At 48.3% G+C, this 15230-nt stretch overlaps 1 protein-coding gene across 1 annotated transcript in view; it reads left to right on the forward strand.

Annotated features, from left to right (window-relative positions):
* EPHB1 (EPH receptor B1) overlaps positions 1 to 15230 on the forward strand; it is a 471534-nt gene that overhangs the window by 337779 nt on the left and 118525 nt on the right. Inside the window, exon 5 of the mRNA XM_086316585.1 lies at positions 3148 to 3483. Within this exon, the coding sequence (XP_086172711.1) occupies positions 3148 to 3483 (336 nt within the window). The remainder of the gene's footprint in view (positions 1 to 3147; positions 3484 to 15230) is intronic.

The following is a 15230-nucleotide window of genomic DNA, read 5'->3' on the forward strand; positions in this document are numbered from 1 at the left end:
GTGATGCCATCCAACCATCTCATCCTCTGCCTCCCTCTTCTCCTTTTGCCTTCAATCTTTCCCAGAATCAGGGTCTTTTAGGGTGAACTGGCTGTTCACATCAGGTGGCCAAAGTATTGGAGCTTCAGTTTCAGCATCAGTTCTTCCAGTGAGTATTCAGGTTTGATTTCCATTAGGATTCACTGGTTTGATTTCCTTGCTGTCCAAGGGACTCTCAAGAGTCTTCTCCAGCACCACAGTTCAAAAGCATCAATTCTTCGGCATTCAGCCTTCTTCATGGTCCAACTCTCACCTCCATACAATTCTGAGTTACACAGCCAGAAATGAGCTTATAGAAGCCCAGAGGGGAGGTGTGTGACTGTGAGCATCAGGGAAGTCTCCTAGTGAAATGTGCTGGATCTGGAAGGGTGAGCAAGAGTTCCTCGAGTAGATAGAAGGAGAAGAATTCCGGACAAAGGAGAGAATGCAGTGCAGAGGCTTAGGGATGTGAAGTGAGTTCAGTGTGCACAGGACGTGGCAGGAACTTCTTGTTGGTCACAGTATGACCCAGAGATGAAATCAAGAGCAGCAAGTCCATATGGGGACTTGAAGGACATGGAAAGGAGGGTAAACTTTTAAATAACTGGTATTTGAGCAGAGAATGATATGATCCCATGTACATTTTGAAAGGCACACCCTGGTGGATGAGAATAGATGGGAGATATGGAAAGCGATTGAAGGATTGATTAGAGGCTTTGCTTTAGGGAAGGAAAATTGGTGGAACCCATTTTTGTGAGGTGATAGAGATACAGAGGAAGGAAAAGATCTGAGGAAAGGAGATGCCGCTGACGAACTGTGTGTTGGGTCCCCATGTTCTGGCCAGTGACCACAAAGTATGTTAGGAAGTAAGGACCAAGTTCTCTGGATTTGTCAAGTAGGGAACCCCCCACACCACCCTACCCCTGTCCAAAAAAAAGGGGGGAAGGCATGAAAGAGGAGTGGGGGAGAAACCAGACTGCAGGTGGTTGAACACGGAGAGAGGAGAGCCTGTATGATGTGTGACTCCACTTTGGGGAAGCTTGGCTGGAGAGTGAAGAGGGGACATTCAACATAGAGAAAGATATGCCAGGTGACCATGTTTGGGTTTTAAGTGGCTATGACTTATGCAAATTTAGGTAGAGAAAGTAGAGTCAGGGGAGAGGATGAAGTTGAAGTTCAAGGACAAGAGGAGGTAACTGGAATCAGGGTGTGTGGGGGGGGCCATCTCCAAAGGATGGGAGGGGTGAATGGTCACTCTCCCTAACAGTACTGTCTCTGCCCCTCCGCCCAAGGCTGCTTTTTGAGTGATAACCAGAGGATGCTACAGGATGCAGCAAGATAATATGGTTAAAGGATTTACCCCACGCCTGGCATGGAACAAGTGCTTGGTAAATGTAATTTTTCTGACTATGAGAAACAGTGGCCTGTGGCTGAGGCTAGGCTATCTGCTGTGACAATGAGTCAGACAGCGATGGCATTCACCACAGGGAGCTTGTGGTCTGAGTCTCATCTGTCCGAGCAAACAGACATGTCTAAGACAGGCACTGGCCAATATGGGTGTTAATGATGAATGTGGTGTGAGACAAGGCTGGCCATGACCAATAGAAGTCCACCTAGGGCGATCCCCAATGCCTGCCCAATGCTAGCTGTGCACTGATTTCAAAAGAGATGGATATTTATCCCTGGTCAGATGGGTGGGGAATTCTTGAATGCTATTTGCAAGACCTCAGTAAAAATGCTTCATGAATCCTGCCCTGTCACAAGCATGCATGAAAACTATGCTTTAGCTCAGGTCTAATGGGCTTTATATAGTACAGTACTGATTTTCTTTCATGTTTTAATAGAATCCGATTTAATATTTGCTTTCTGCTCTCTCTGCTTGCTGTTGACTGATTCAACACAGAATCCTTCCCTGGTGCCCCCCGACCTTGTTGTTATTCCCTCATTCTGTGTGTTGGCATTTGATTCTTGTCTCCAGCATGAACCTCTTTACACATGTCTCCGTTCAGCTGGCGACAGTCACGTGCGTGAATTCTGAATGCATTACTATCCAGAGCAGTGGCTCCCACAGGCCTGCCATTCAGAAAAGGGGCTTCCAGGCAGAGTCTGTTTCCATCAGATGGATACTGAGGGTAAGCAGAACCCATCCTGGGAACCAGAGGCTATGGTCCATTCTGTTCTTGGGCAGGAGATTCTCCAAATGGATCTCAAAATGCTCAGGACTGCAGCCATGAATTTAGCAGCATTCTGCTCTCCTACTAGGGACCAAGCTTTCTAGTTTTGCAACAAGGCATCTCAGCCTTTGCAGGTGTGTGAACAGCAGCCATGGATGGAGCTGTCCGGAGGAAAGAGGCTGCCCTCCTTGAGTCCCAGTGAGCCTGACTGGTTTGTAGGAGAGATGGTCTGTTCAGATCTCTTGTTTTCCATGAAAAGATCTGACCACCAATGTTTGGAGTGCCGTATCAGCTTAAGACCAGCTCTGGTAGCTAGCAGAGTGTCTGGGACAAACCGCTATGCTCTTCTTGTATTATGGGGTAAGAAATAGTGGCTGTGTGAATCTCCTACCCAACATGGCTTCTTGAACCACAGCTTGTACAATGTGAATATTCATTTCTCCAGGTGTTCTGGAAGCCCGTCCTGCAGAGAAACACTCCCACTGCCATGCACATACCACATAGATCCCAGGTTGTGTGAGACTGTATGCAAGATGCCTGAATATGTTGAGTCCTGTCCTCCAACACTTGAGTTCTCCACAAGTTAAGAAGAGACATGGAATCCAATAAGAGTCCAATATACATACATGTCACTGATGCTAAAGCTGCCTGGAGGATGCAGCTGAGTCCTGAGAACAAAAGGGCTTGTATCCAAGACCTCCATCCTCCTCTCCCTTGGCAGACATGATTCAGAGAAGAAAAGCCTCACTGGGATGACTAAAAGGGGAGCTGGCAACAGGTTGTCATCTCCATCTGTCATTTTTTCTCAGAAAGGATTGGGACATGGTTGTTTGGAGTTGAGGGAAGAGAGGAGATATGTGTATGTGAGGAGGGTGGGATCACACCAAAGAGGGATGGAGAGAAGCTGGCCAAGCTTCCACCCAGCCTCACTGGGCCTTTCTTTGTCTCCCTGCAGGTGTCCCATCAGGTCCCCGCAATGTCATCTCCATCGTCAATGAGACATCCATCATTCTGGAGTGGCACCCTCCTCGGGAGACGGGTGGGCGGGATGACGTGACCTACAACATCATCTGTAAGAAGTGCCGGGCAGACCGCCGGAGCTGCTCCCGCTGTGACGACAACGTGGAGTTCGTGCCCAGGCAGCTGGGCCTGACTGAGTGCCGCGTCTCCATCAGCAGCCTGTGGGCCCATACCCCGTATACCTTTGACATCCAGGCTGTCAATGGGGTCTCCAGCAAGAGTCCCTTTCCCCCACAGCACGTCTCTGTCAACATCACCACAAACCAAGCTGGTAAGTCTGGAGGCGTCTATGCCCCTTTTGTCTGTCTGTGGGGCTGACACTTGGGCCACTTCTGTGCAGGAGCAAAGCTGCAGCCACATCCAACCCGTTAGTCTGCACCCAGGCCTCCTTCCAGGAGTGAAGGTATCAGGTGATGGGCATTTGAGACCATGGAGAGGTAGGGTTTCACCTGTGAGAGTGAGCTGGATTCTGAGGGCTTTTCCTGTGCCTGGTACAAAAGCAAAGATGTATACTCAGGCTAGCATGGACCCAGCGCTCTGCACATTCGGCTAGGGCTCAAGGACCATCCTTGGAAGGATGGATGGACAGATGGATGGATGGGTAGGTGGGTGAATGGGCAGAAGCACTGTACGATCTTGAGAACACCAGTGTTGCTTTCTTAGAAAACCCAATGAAAGCAACTTCCCGGAAATCTTGTCAGTATTGCCTTCATAGATTATTTTTCAATTAAACCCATGTAATTCAAGAGTGCACTCTCCTTTACAGCGTGCTCAGATGAATGCTACACTGTTATAGAGACTTCAGACAGTTTATAATAGATCGATCCTGATGGCCAGTACATCCCTGTACTGCATAGCTCAGAACACATTTTCTTCTCTTCTCTATTTCCAAGTCTTTTGCCCTTCTGACCTTTTCTTTTTATTACATTTCACACCTCTTGCAACAATCCATTTTTTAAAATCCATTTAATCAGTCCATTCATGTACTCACTCTGCTACTGCTAAGTCACTTCAGTCGTGTCCGACTCTGTGAGACCCCATAGACGGCAGCCCACCAGGCTCCCCCGTCCCTGGGATTTTCCAGGCAAGAACACTGGAGTGGGTTGCCATTTCCTTCTCCAATGCATGAAAGTGAAAAGTGAAAGTGGAGTCACTCAGTCGTGTCCTATTCCTAGCGACCCCATGGACTGCAGCCTACCAGGCTCCTCCGTCCATGGGATTTTCCAGGCAAGAGTACTGGAGTGGCGTGCCATTGCCTTCTCACTCATTTATTTATTTATTCCCTCTTTATTGAGGCAGTTATTCAGCATCTACTGTGTGCCAAGCTGTGGATTAGACACTGTGAGGGATACAATGACACTTGGGCACCATTGTTCCTCCCATGAAACTCATTAACTGAAAAATTTCCAGGGCGTAGACACAAAGTGCAGAGCTGCAAGGTGGTGTATCCCAAGCATCATATGCTGTACTCATGCAGTAAAGACCAAAGGAAATAGAGAGAAATGAGCAATGTCCCCCCTGGGGGGAAGGTTCAAGGCTGCAAAGGGGACATTAAGATCATCTCTTGTAGACAATGATGAGAATCATAAGCAGTGGACCATGATCTTACTTGGAATTATGGATTTTTCTCAATCAGCAAATTGTAAAAGGGTAGCTTGTTAGTGGAATAGCAGGAGCTGGGCTCTCTGTCCTTCCACGTAGCTCCCAATTCTTGACCTCTTCTATCCTTCTCCATCCTTTCCTACTCCTCATCACCCCCTCCCCCCAGTCCTGAGACTTGTTCTGCCTCTTTTAATACCAGGCATCTTTGATGGCAGATGATTCTTGGGTTTAAGCTGTCAGAATGGAGAAGAAAAAAAGGTGTCATCAGAGAGCATGGCTGTCCAGATGGCTGCGTTGTTGCTGAGAGCATGTGTGTGTTCGTGTGTGCGTGTTTGTATGTATGCGTGTGGTCACGTGTTTACATGCATACGTGTGTAGTGAGAAAATAAGAGTGAAAGTGTGGAAGCCTCCAGCTGGTGACCACAGCCCCAGTGCCATGGAGACAAAGGTTGTGACAGCCTGTCTTAGCCAAAGAGAAGGAAATGGTAATTTCTGCATCATGATGAGCACGTAACATGGGCAGCCTTTGTTAGCAGTATTTCCCTTGGAGAGTTTAAGGCAGAAAACTGGCTGAAATATTTTAGTGTCCCAGCTTCTGGGAATAATAATCCTGCCAGGCTGTCATGTTACGCTGGGCTTGGCTGTCTTTTCTCTCTCTAAGCATGTGTGAACAAACCTGCCACTTATATTGGTTTGCTTTGATTTCTGCCCCTCCCTTCCCTTACCCTGCTATTCCCGAACCTGCCCATCTGCTTGTCTTGCCATCTGCACCTTCCCAGGCTTGTGGGGCCGAGAGACCAGGGCTCCTACAAGGGACCCTGCATTACCAGTGTTCAAAATATTTATCTTTATCCTCACCCATTGGCCCTTCCAGAAGCGTTTCTCATGTCCTTTGTTCCCCCTCTGATGGGCCCTTTATTCTTAATTTTTCCTGACTTTGTAGTCATAGTCCCACTGTCACCATCCAATCAAAGACTTCTCTTTGGGAATCCTGGAATTAGGGTGTCAGAAAGTTTATGATCGATGAGGTAAAGCTGCAACTGCTTCTTCATGGCATATGGTTATTATAAAATAAAGATCAGGTTAACCAGTGATTTCTTATCCATAGGATAAGAAACAATATGCTGCTTTGGTGAATCCACACATGAATGCAAATTATTTTCAACCAAAAGATAATTTGTCTAAAAAGACAAGAATTTTAAAAACAAACACTTAGCCTCTACCTCTGCAAGAGGACTTTAAGAACATGAATGGGAGCTCCAGATTTTATAAAACATGAAAGAGAGACTAATACCATCAAAAGATTCCTAGTGACTCACTCAGATCTGTTAAGGGATGAGGTAGATGAACCGCTGTATCACCAAGAAGTCATGACATTTCTCTCCCCTTTCCAAGGCACCCCAGAGCTCTTCCAGTCTGGCAAGATCCGGTTCATCCTCCCTATCCTCATCTCTGGGTGTGTTGTGACCCCTTGTCAGTACCTGTGGCCACATCTCTCCGACTATTTGGGTCATGAGTGATGGCTCAGATGGTAAAGAATCTACAGGAGAGCTGGGTTTGATCCCTGGGTTGGGAAGAAGGTTGGGAGAAGGGCTACCCATGCTAGTATTCTTGCCTGGAGAATTCCATGAACAGAAGAGCCTCGTGGGCTACAGTCCATGGGGTTGCAAAGAGTCAGACACAACTGAGCAACTAACACTTGCACTTTCAGATAGATTGGCAGGTGAAGAATTTGACCAGGAGTAGTCCTGGAGTCAATCACTAAGCCAACTGCTAAGTGTTCGTTGACCATCCGTTCCCTTCCTGGAACAGCCCGAACTGAAATGACGGAAGACTCCTAAGTGGGTCCTGATTAAGGAGTAGGTGAGGAATAGTTATTATTCATGTTTGTGTCTCTTTTGAGTAGATAGTTTTGGAATACATGGACTCATTTGATCTTCATAATTACTCTGTGGCTTGTGTGTTATTGTTCCCAATTTTTCCAATAAGGAGACAGAGACTTCAAATGGCTTGAGGAGTCTAGGATTAGAAGAAGGGTCCGTAGGCCATCCATTCTGCCTCTGCCTTCCGTTTCCTGCCCTGAAAGGTGGATGGTGCCTCTGGGCTCCCCATGTCACAGCTTACACACACAGAGGGGTTATCCAGAGCCAGACAATGCCATCCTGCTGAGGGGAGGGGACCTCAGTGAGCAACCTTCCACAATTTTTTCTGTGACAGTGAACCATTAAAGGCTTCCACTGCCTCTGGATGGAGAGGTGAGCTAGGTGTGCAACTGTTAAGGGGTGCAAATCGTTCCCAAGGTGAGTTGGATCCTGACAATGGATGTTTGGGTCACATGAGGGAAGAGTTTGGACGAGTTGGCTGCAAGTATTCTGAACATCATTGTCTGTTTTTGGGTATGGTGCACTCCTGTGGGGTGGTTCCTCCTTTGTTTAGGAGCTATGGACCACAGGTGGCTGGGTGAGCCATTCTTACTCTCCAGCAGAGTCAGGGTTTGTCACGCTGTTCTTCCTTGGGGCTTTCCAAGTATGCTGCATTGATGCTGCATTGCATCACTCTCATAAGCCCTACCCAATGGAGGCAGACAGCTCATGTTAGTTGATTTTTTTGTATCTGACAAAAACGGTTATGGTTGGCATCATTCTATCTGAGAAAGTCACCAATACACTTCTCTTGATCCTAAGGTTGTGATCTAAGGAGATTTTATAGTTATATTTTGGTCCACTGGGTACACATTGGATATATTAATAGTTCTTCCATCAGAAACAAGAATGGCTGGGGACACTAAAGGGTCTATTGAATCCTGAGATCCAGAGAGCCTCCATCTCCTCCTGTGATGACCCCAGTCAGGTATACAGTCAGACTACTCGAGGATCTTGAATTACTTGGAAAGGATCAGGGTAAGATCCTCAGCCAGCTCATAAAGAGTGGCAGAGAACTACCATTTTTGAGCAACTCCAATGTGCCAAGTCCCTATCAAGTTCTTTCTAAAAATGAGGTGGGTCAGATGAATAAACTGGGTTCAGAGAGCTTTTGAAATTTGCTCAGCCTCTCACAGCCAGCAAATGATGTTTCTGGGTTTCATACTTAGGTTTGTAGCCATTTTATCCTTGGACAAATCAAAAATCGCATTATGGTGAGCCATGTAAGTTGTAAGCTCCCTCTAAGCTATTGCCACATAGCTGGGCCACTTTAGCTGTCAAAAAAATGTCCATCATCTTTGGTCAGGGTTGGTCATGAATTATGCAAGCTTAGATTTACGTGAGGTCTTTAGGGATGCAGCCTTGCACTGAATACAGCTGCCTTGAGTTTAAAATAGACCAGATCAGGTGGAGCTCTCTCTCTTGCAGTGGCCCAGCGATCTGCAGAGAGGTTGTTATCACCACTAACTCTTGCAGTCACTCTCTGGCACCTGGCCCCAGGTTCAGAGTGATGGCTGGATCATCCAGCTGTCAGACAGAATTAAAGTGAATGACAAACTTTACTTATCTTTTCTGCCAACTAGACTCAGAGTGTCAGAACTGGGGACGAGGACCTTGGAGGAAATGTTGGGAAAAATGACACAAACCAGACCAGCACATCCATAAAATCAACTTGTAGTGTGGTAAAATAAAGTCAGTAAATTTGGGAGCATCTAAGCCAGAGAGAGCACACTCAAAGACCCATGAGGCCAGGAAGGTAATGGAGAGGAGCCACCCAGGGCCAGACAGAGGGGAGGAGTAGAGACCACAGGGAACTAATGGGGAGAAAGGAGCAGCCCCTACTCAGCTCCAGCAAGTGGTGCCATACCCAGTGCTGCCAGATTCTAGAAACTGAAAATCCATATTAAAAATGTTGACAAATAACTAGAAAATCCTAGAACACATGAGAGGCAATCAAATCCAATTCTGGATTTGACTTTTTTGGCTGTGACTTGCCCATAGACTCAAAGAGCCAATCTGATCTACCCAGGCCTAAATGGTGAGTGTGCTGTGATGTACCATCTCATCCCACCATGGGGCAGTCACCTTCCCTGATTCCTGGGCTCATGGTGGTGGCTGTGCAGTGGGCGGGGAGTCCTGGGCTTGGTCCCTCTCTCTGCTCCTCACGTGACTCACGCAAATCCATTGAATTGCTACAGTCCCTCCTTTCTCCCCAGTAAGATGGGAGTAATGACACCTGCTTCCTAGTGCTGTGTGACGAGCAAATGACACAGGGGATAGAAACTCACTTTGCAAACCGTGTGATGGACTGGGAGATGAGCATCATTTCTGAGAATGTACCCTGAGCCAGACAGCAATTTGCTGGGCCTTTTCCCCCCAGTTTTTCTCTTTCCAAAGCCCTGAGTCCCTTTGTTTGGGACTGATGTCATCTAGATAAGATAAATGACAGATGTCAGTGTGGCCATTCTTCACGAAAGGAGTAGGTACCAGAAAGGAGAGCAGGGAAATCTGTGTCCCCGGGGGTTAATGGAGAGGGTGAGGATAGAATGGGATGTGTGTGCCCGGAACAGGCTCCTTCTGTGGCTCCGAGGAGCCCGACTGTCTCTCCTCACTGTGTTTGGAGAAGCAGCACTTTCCCCTTGTACTACGCATCAGCCCTGGAGGATCCCATGGACGGGGGAGCCTGGTGGGCTGCAGTCCATGGGGTCGCTGGAGTCGGACGCGACTGGGCGACTTCACTTTCACTTTTCACTTTCATGCATTGGAGAAGGAGGTGGCGGCCCACTCCACTGTTCTTGCCTGGAGAATTCCAGGGACGGGGAAGCCTGGTGGGCTGCCGTCTCTGGGGTCGCACAGATTCGGGCACGACTGAAGCGACTTAGCAGCAGTAGCAGCAGCACGCATCAGCAGCATTTCTATCTGACATTTATTTTACACACAGTTCATATATGGCCTGCTGTGCTGACTGCATGTAAAATACTAACATATCGCCTGAGCCTGCAACACAGACACAAGCTGTTACTTAATTTTATTTAAAAAATGCTATACCACTCTGTCAATCGCCACAAGCCTCTAGTTTGTCCATTTTAAGGCATTTTTGAAGTTCCCAAACAATTAAAGACACTCAGAGATGCTACTTTTCCCATACGTGAATTACCCAGCCCACCAATTCCTCTGAACATATCACCTAATTTGCATTATTCCTTGGTTAAATATAGTATTTGCATGCATAAAGAATAATCTTTGAATATGAAAAGGAATTTTATGATATTGCAATATATTGAGCTCTTTGGAGGAAAGATATTATGTAAATCTCAAAATTAAATATTAAAACAATATTACACTGCTGCCTGTGAAAATTTAGAGTGTTACGATCCATATGGTGAAGCTAGTCTGTTTTTAAGGGCTGGTCTCATTGGAAATTAGCAGGTGAAATTTGCTCCAGAGCGGAGAGAAGATTGAGTTGGAACTTCAAAAAGATGGGAATGACTTTAAGGAGAACTTTCACTGAGGTTAATAAGGAAAAGTTTTTTAAAAACCTAAAGTCAATGAAAATTTCACTGTTTTCAATTCAATTTCATAGTTCATTTCATTGCTTTCTTATCATAAAAAGGTTGTTTTTATTGTTTCTGAAGCCCTGGTATTGAGAAGGAACTTCCAAGCAGCCTCAGAGAGGTCCTGCCATTAGCAAATAGAGTTTCTTGTCTTTTGAGCTGAGCAGGTCAGCATGTAGCATTGTCCTTGACCAAAGTCATGGGCTTCCACTACTGGCAGCCTTAGGTTCTGCACTAGATGGTGACCTCTGCAGAGAATCAGACTTCCCACCCTACCCCAGCTTCATGAGAGAAGGACCACACAGCACTAGGCATAAAGTCTTGATAAATATTTGCCACGCTTCTTTAGTCCCTGCATATGATATATGTTTGGTTGATGTGTAGTGATGGTAATATGTCCTGGTGATCCACAGGTGGGCAAGTGATTCTTCCAGGTCAGCAGGGAACCAGGTGTCTTCCTCCCCTATAGATCCTAGAGGGAAAATGTAAGGGACTGATTGTAGGGTATTACCAGGAGCCCCAGTGGTCTCAAAGGAACATAGTGAGATTCAACCACATTCAGAGGGGGATTCGTTTGTTTGCTTAAGCATGTTAACTTTGGAAATGTACTCACCACAGTCTTTGCAATTGCCTTCCACTTGCCGATTGCTTGTCTTCTGCTTCTAGGGGCTCTCATTCACTGACTCGACAAATATTTATTGAGGTCTTCTGTGTGTCATACATGGTTCCAGGCACAAAGAACACAGGAACAAACAGCACAGACAAGAGTCTGTGTCTTGGGGACCTCATGTTCTGGTCCCCAGCATTCATTGAAACTGGTCTCAGAGGCCCAGAAGGGCACCAAGGGGGATCTCAGCTGGGCTCTGGGTTCCACAGCCTGCTGAAGTACCAACTCACACTTGGCGAAAGTTAGGATGTGATCACATGCTGCTGCTCTAGAGCTTTCAATCTGAGGAGGTTGTTGCCAGTTGCTCAATCGTGTCCGACTCTGCAGCCCCAGGGACTGTATCCCCCCAGGCTCCTCTGTGCATGGTATTTTCCAGGCAAGAATACTGGGGTGTGGTGCCATTTCCTTCTTCAGGGGCTCTTCCTGACCCAGGAATCAAACCCGGATGTCTTGCATCTCCAGCATCGGTAGGTAGATTCTTTACCACTAGCACCATCTGGGAAGCCCACACAGAGACAATACTGGGTGGGATATTATATTATTCATTATCTGACCAGTTGGAACTTCTTGTGGACAGATTTCACGTGCTGGGCCACTCGGTGTGGCCCATAGGTATGCTCCCTGTTCTAGTCCTGAGCAATGCCTAGGGATGCTGCTAACAGCTTGAGAACAGCTGCGTTGCTCTGAGGATGACTGGGCCCTGGGGACCTGTTTGCTCATTTTACTAGCTCCTGGGCCAAGCTCTCTAGGTACAGAGTTTGTTAGGTGAAAAGGAGATTGCTGGCAGTAGAACTGTAGTAAGTTCCTCCCCTATTCAAAGTCCAAATGAAATTGTTTTCACCCTCTTTACAGAGGGAGCCTCCAGCTGGATCAGGAGATAATTTCTGTCTGCTTTGTAGCCCAGGCAAAGGGGGTGGCCCAGGCAAATGAGCCTGCTCCTTGCTCCTCTGGCAAATGTCAGTTCCATGAACAGACTGTCATCTCCAGGAGAGTTGGGTCTTATATCCATCTGTGTGGCTATGATTCCCCCTGTGTCTAGCTAGGTGCCTGAAATAATAGCATTTGAGAAATGTTCATTGAATGAATTAATAAATTATGAAATGAATGTATGAATGGATGTCAACAAATGGTGTAGCTTGCGTGCTCTCTGTGGTCTTTCCTTCCTCCGGCATCTCTGGGCAGGCACCGTGTTTAGAGTTGAGACCCCACATTCTCCCAGATGTTGCTGAGACCTGGACTTCCTGGGTGCAATGTTCTTCCAAAACACAGCCCTGTGTGGGAAACACTCAGCCACGCTGGGCGGTTGGACTGCCCCCTCCCCGACAGTCAGGGCCCCAGCTGCTCCAGCAGGCACCAGCGGGGATGTCAGGGTGGCGTTCCAGGGCTGCTGTCTGTCCACCTGCACGCCAGCTCCGCGCCTATCATTTTCACAGCACTATCCATGTTAAACAGGCAGAAGCACCAGGGGTTTTTGAATGCAGCAATTAACAAAACAGTAATCAAGCTAAGTGTTTAATTTCAGAAAATTAACATCTTCTCTGAGCGGATATGAAAGATGGGGAAAAAAGACACATTAAGTATTCTGGGTAAATAAAGGCATTGCTGGACCCCAGATTTTTTCTTGTGCAAGGGGCACTTTTTGCCAGCATCCCAGGCCTGGGGCTGTTTCCTCGGAGAGCTGAGCTGCAGGGCAACATCAGCTGTAGCATTGAGCCCTGGAGATTTAAATATGTGCTTATGTTTCTTCCTTTCTGTCTTTTTTTTGGACAGAACAAATGCTTTCTGTATCCAGAAAAGCTCAGGGGAACAAGCACCCATTCATGACCCTGTGAGCCCATGCATGCGTTGTCATCTGAGCTGTTCTAGTTATAAGGACAATGCATGTGTTCTTAGATGTGCACGAGTTGTTTGTGCACATGGACTGTATTTCTCCTGATGGACCAGGGCTTGTAAGGGAAAAGACCAGGTGTCACGGCTCCAGTAATCCCTGTACCTCTAAGCAGTGTCCTGTGTCCCAGGAAGTCCTCCTGGGCCTGACATAATGTTCACAGTTTGGTGGCGTCTCCTGACCCAGTGTGCTGCCATTTGTTTGCAGGAATGGGTTTGCGTGTGGAAAGGGAAGCTTGGGAGGAGCTGGGTATTGGGGGTGCTGGGTGGAGACAGGGACTTCTGGTGTCTGATGGCTCATCGGATGCCCTAAAAGGGGAAGAAGATAAGGAGGGCAAAGAAGGAGGCCTTGAAGGGTCACTGAGGTTCAAGGCTCAAATAGGTAGCCCCAAGGCTCCGAGGAGGCGCTGCAGCTCAGCAGGGAGACAGGCTGTGGGAGGCTGAATGGGTGCCACCTGGGGGAACACAGGGGAACTGAGTTCTTATAAGCCCACGGCTCCCCAGGGAGGGCCCTGGAAGTCTGGCTCAGTGAGCAGGTTTTCTATGGGCTCCTCAGGCAGCCTGCATGTAAAACAAAGAAACCAAAGCAGGAGAATGAGGGCTGATTTGCAAATATGTGGGAGATGCAAGGGGGCTCCCAGAAGCGCGCAGGGATGGTGGGCTGGGTTCTGTGCGTGTGTCACTTGCTGAGACTCTGAGTGCCCAAGCAGAGGTATTATTTATGCAGTTGGACATTCAGTCTTCTATTTTCTCTGTAGGTGGGAGATAAGCTTGGTTGCTGAGAATGAGAGAGGAGGCTTTGGGGTTGAAGAGAATGAAAATGTTAGGCAGTACACTACAGAGAAGGGGAGATGGAATTGACCAGAGAAATTCAGCATTTCTAGAAAGTATTTTGAAGGCCCATTTGAAGTTTGTGATCTTCCATTTACAAAGCTGCCCATTTGCCCTGTTGTGTGGCTTTCTCAGCAGTACCTGGCTGCTCTGAGCAGGCCCTATAGGAAGAGGATGGTGGGTCTCTCTCAGGCTGAGTTTTACTGGTTGTATGCTATGGAAAGATGAAGGCAACTCACGCCTGCTGCTTAGGGGAGTATTGTCAATTACGCTATTGCAAAATGGAACCCAAGCTGGATGAAGCAGGATAGGGCTATGCAGAACCAGTTAAGGCTGTGCGGGGGTGGGGTGGGGCTGGGGGTGCGGGGTGGAGTTATCAGAGGTTGCCCCAGGTGGGCAGGATGCTTGCATTCTAAAAGTATACTTGATGTGTGGCTTTGAAATTGGAGCAACTTCAGGCTGGGCCAGGTCCAAGTGAATGTCAAGAAGGGGCAGATTTGGATGAGTTGTGGGGGTTGGGGAGTGACTGTGTGCTATTCAGTGGACCCTGGAGTTACCTACAGGAGGGCAAGGCACAGACTGAGAAGATGACGGAGAGGGAAGCCCAAGGCTTCAGTGAATCAGGGTGTGATGTGGGAGCAGCACTCGAGGAGCAGCGGTTCAGCCCAAGGGCATTTGTGCAGAGGGTGCAGGTGGATGGGGAACAAGGAGGACACGGCCCACCTCCTGACACTGAGGTGTGCTGGGCATGAAGTCATAACCACCATGCTGGGGAAAGCCACAGGATGGAGGGGTCTGCAGGGGAGCTACTGTTCCCTAAGGAAGACATGGAGGGAATGTTCTGGAAAGAGCCTGGTGGAGGCCATGGGGAGTTTTCTTGTTCTTGAACAGTCATTTTGGAGGGCCCGGGGCAGAGGTGTGCAGGGTGGTAAAGGAGGAAGTCAAGGTCAAGGGGATGGAGGCCCCGAACATGGTGGGGATGGAGTATAGGGAGAGCTCACTGCTGGGCAGTGCCCATGGAATCCTGCCTGCAGGGAACCTCTTGGCCCTGAGGCCAGAAGACTTTGACCTCCAAGCCCAGGGAGGAGAGTCACAGCGGCTGCAGGCATGGCTCCCCTCTCTGATGTCAGTGTGGTGATGACAGGCTTTGGGTGGTCAGTAGGTGCCCTGCTGCAGGTGTGTGGGTGAGAATCAGGGAGTAAGGGGATACATGGGGTGTCATCTGCTCTCCCCTGTGGCCCCTTTGGTGCCTCCTGTGATCAAGCATTCAGCAAACCAGGGCTACCATCACTCTGGTCCCACAGGACAAAGGCTGACAGGCCTGTGGGAGGTGGAGCTGAGCGGCCTACCCCAGCCGCCCTACAGGCCACCCTGGGGCCCCTGCCTAGGATGGACATCACCTGACAAGGACCCCCATCACTCACACTTCCCTTCACAGCCTCCTGCTGCCATGGGGCACAGCATTCAGGGTCACTTCCTTTTACCGGCACACCTTCTGGTTGCCCCAGGAGAGAGAAATTGCCAGGAGGGGTGACCCAGCAGGCAGAGAGGCCCC

Source organism: Bos grunniens, chromosome 1 (assembly GCF_055505025.1).
Source record: "Bos grunniens cultivar Pamir isolate PY7600 chromosome 1, Bosgru_T2T1.0, whole genome shotgun sequence".
Taxonomy (NCBI): Eukaryota; Metazoa; Chordata; class Mammalia; order Artiodactyla; family Bovidae; genus Bos; species Bos grunniens.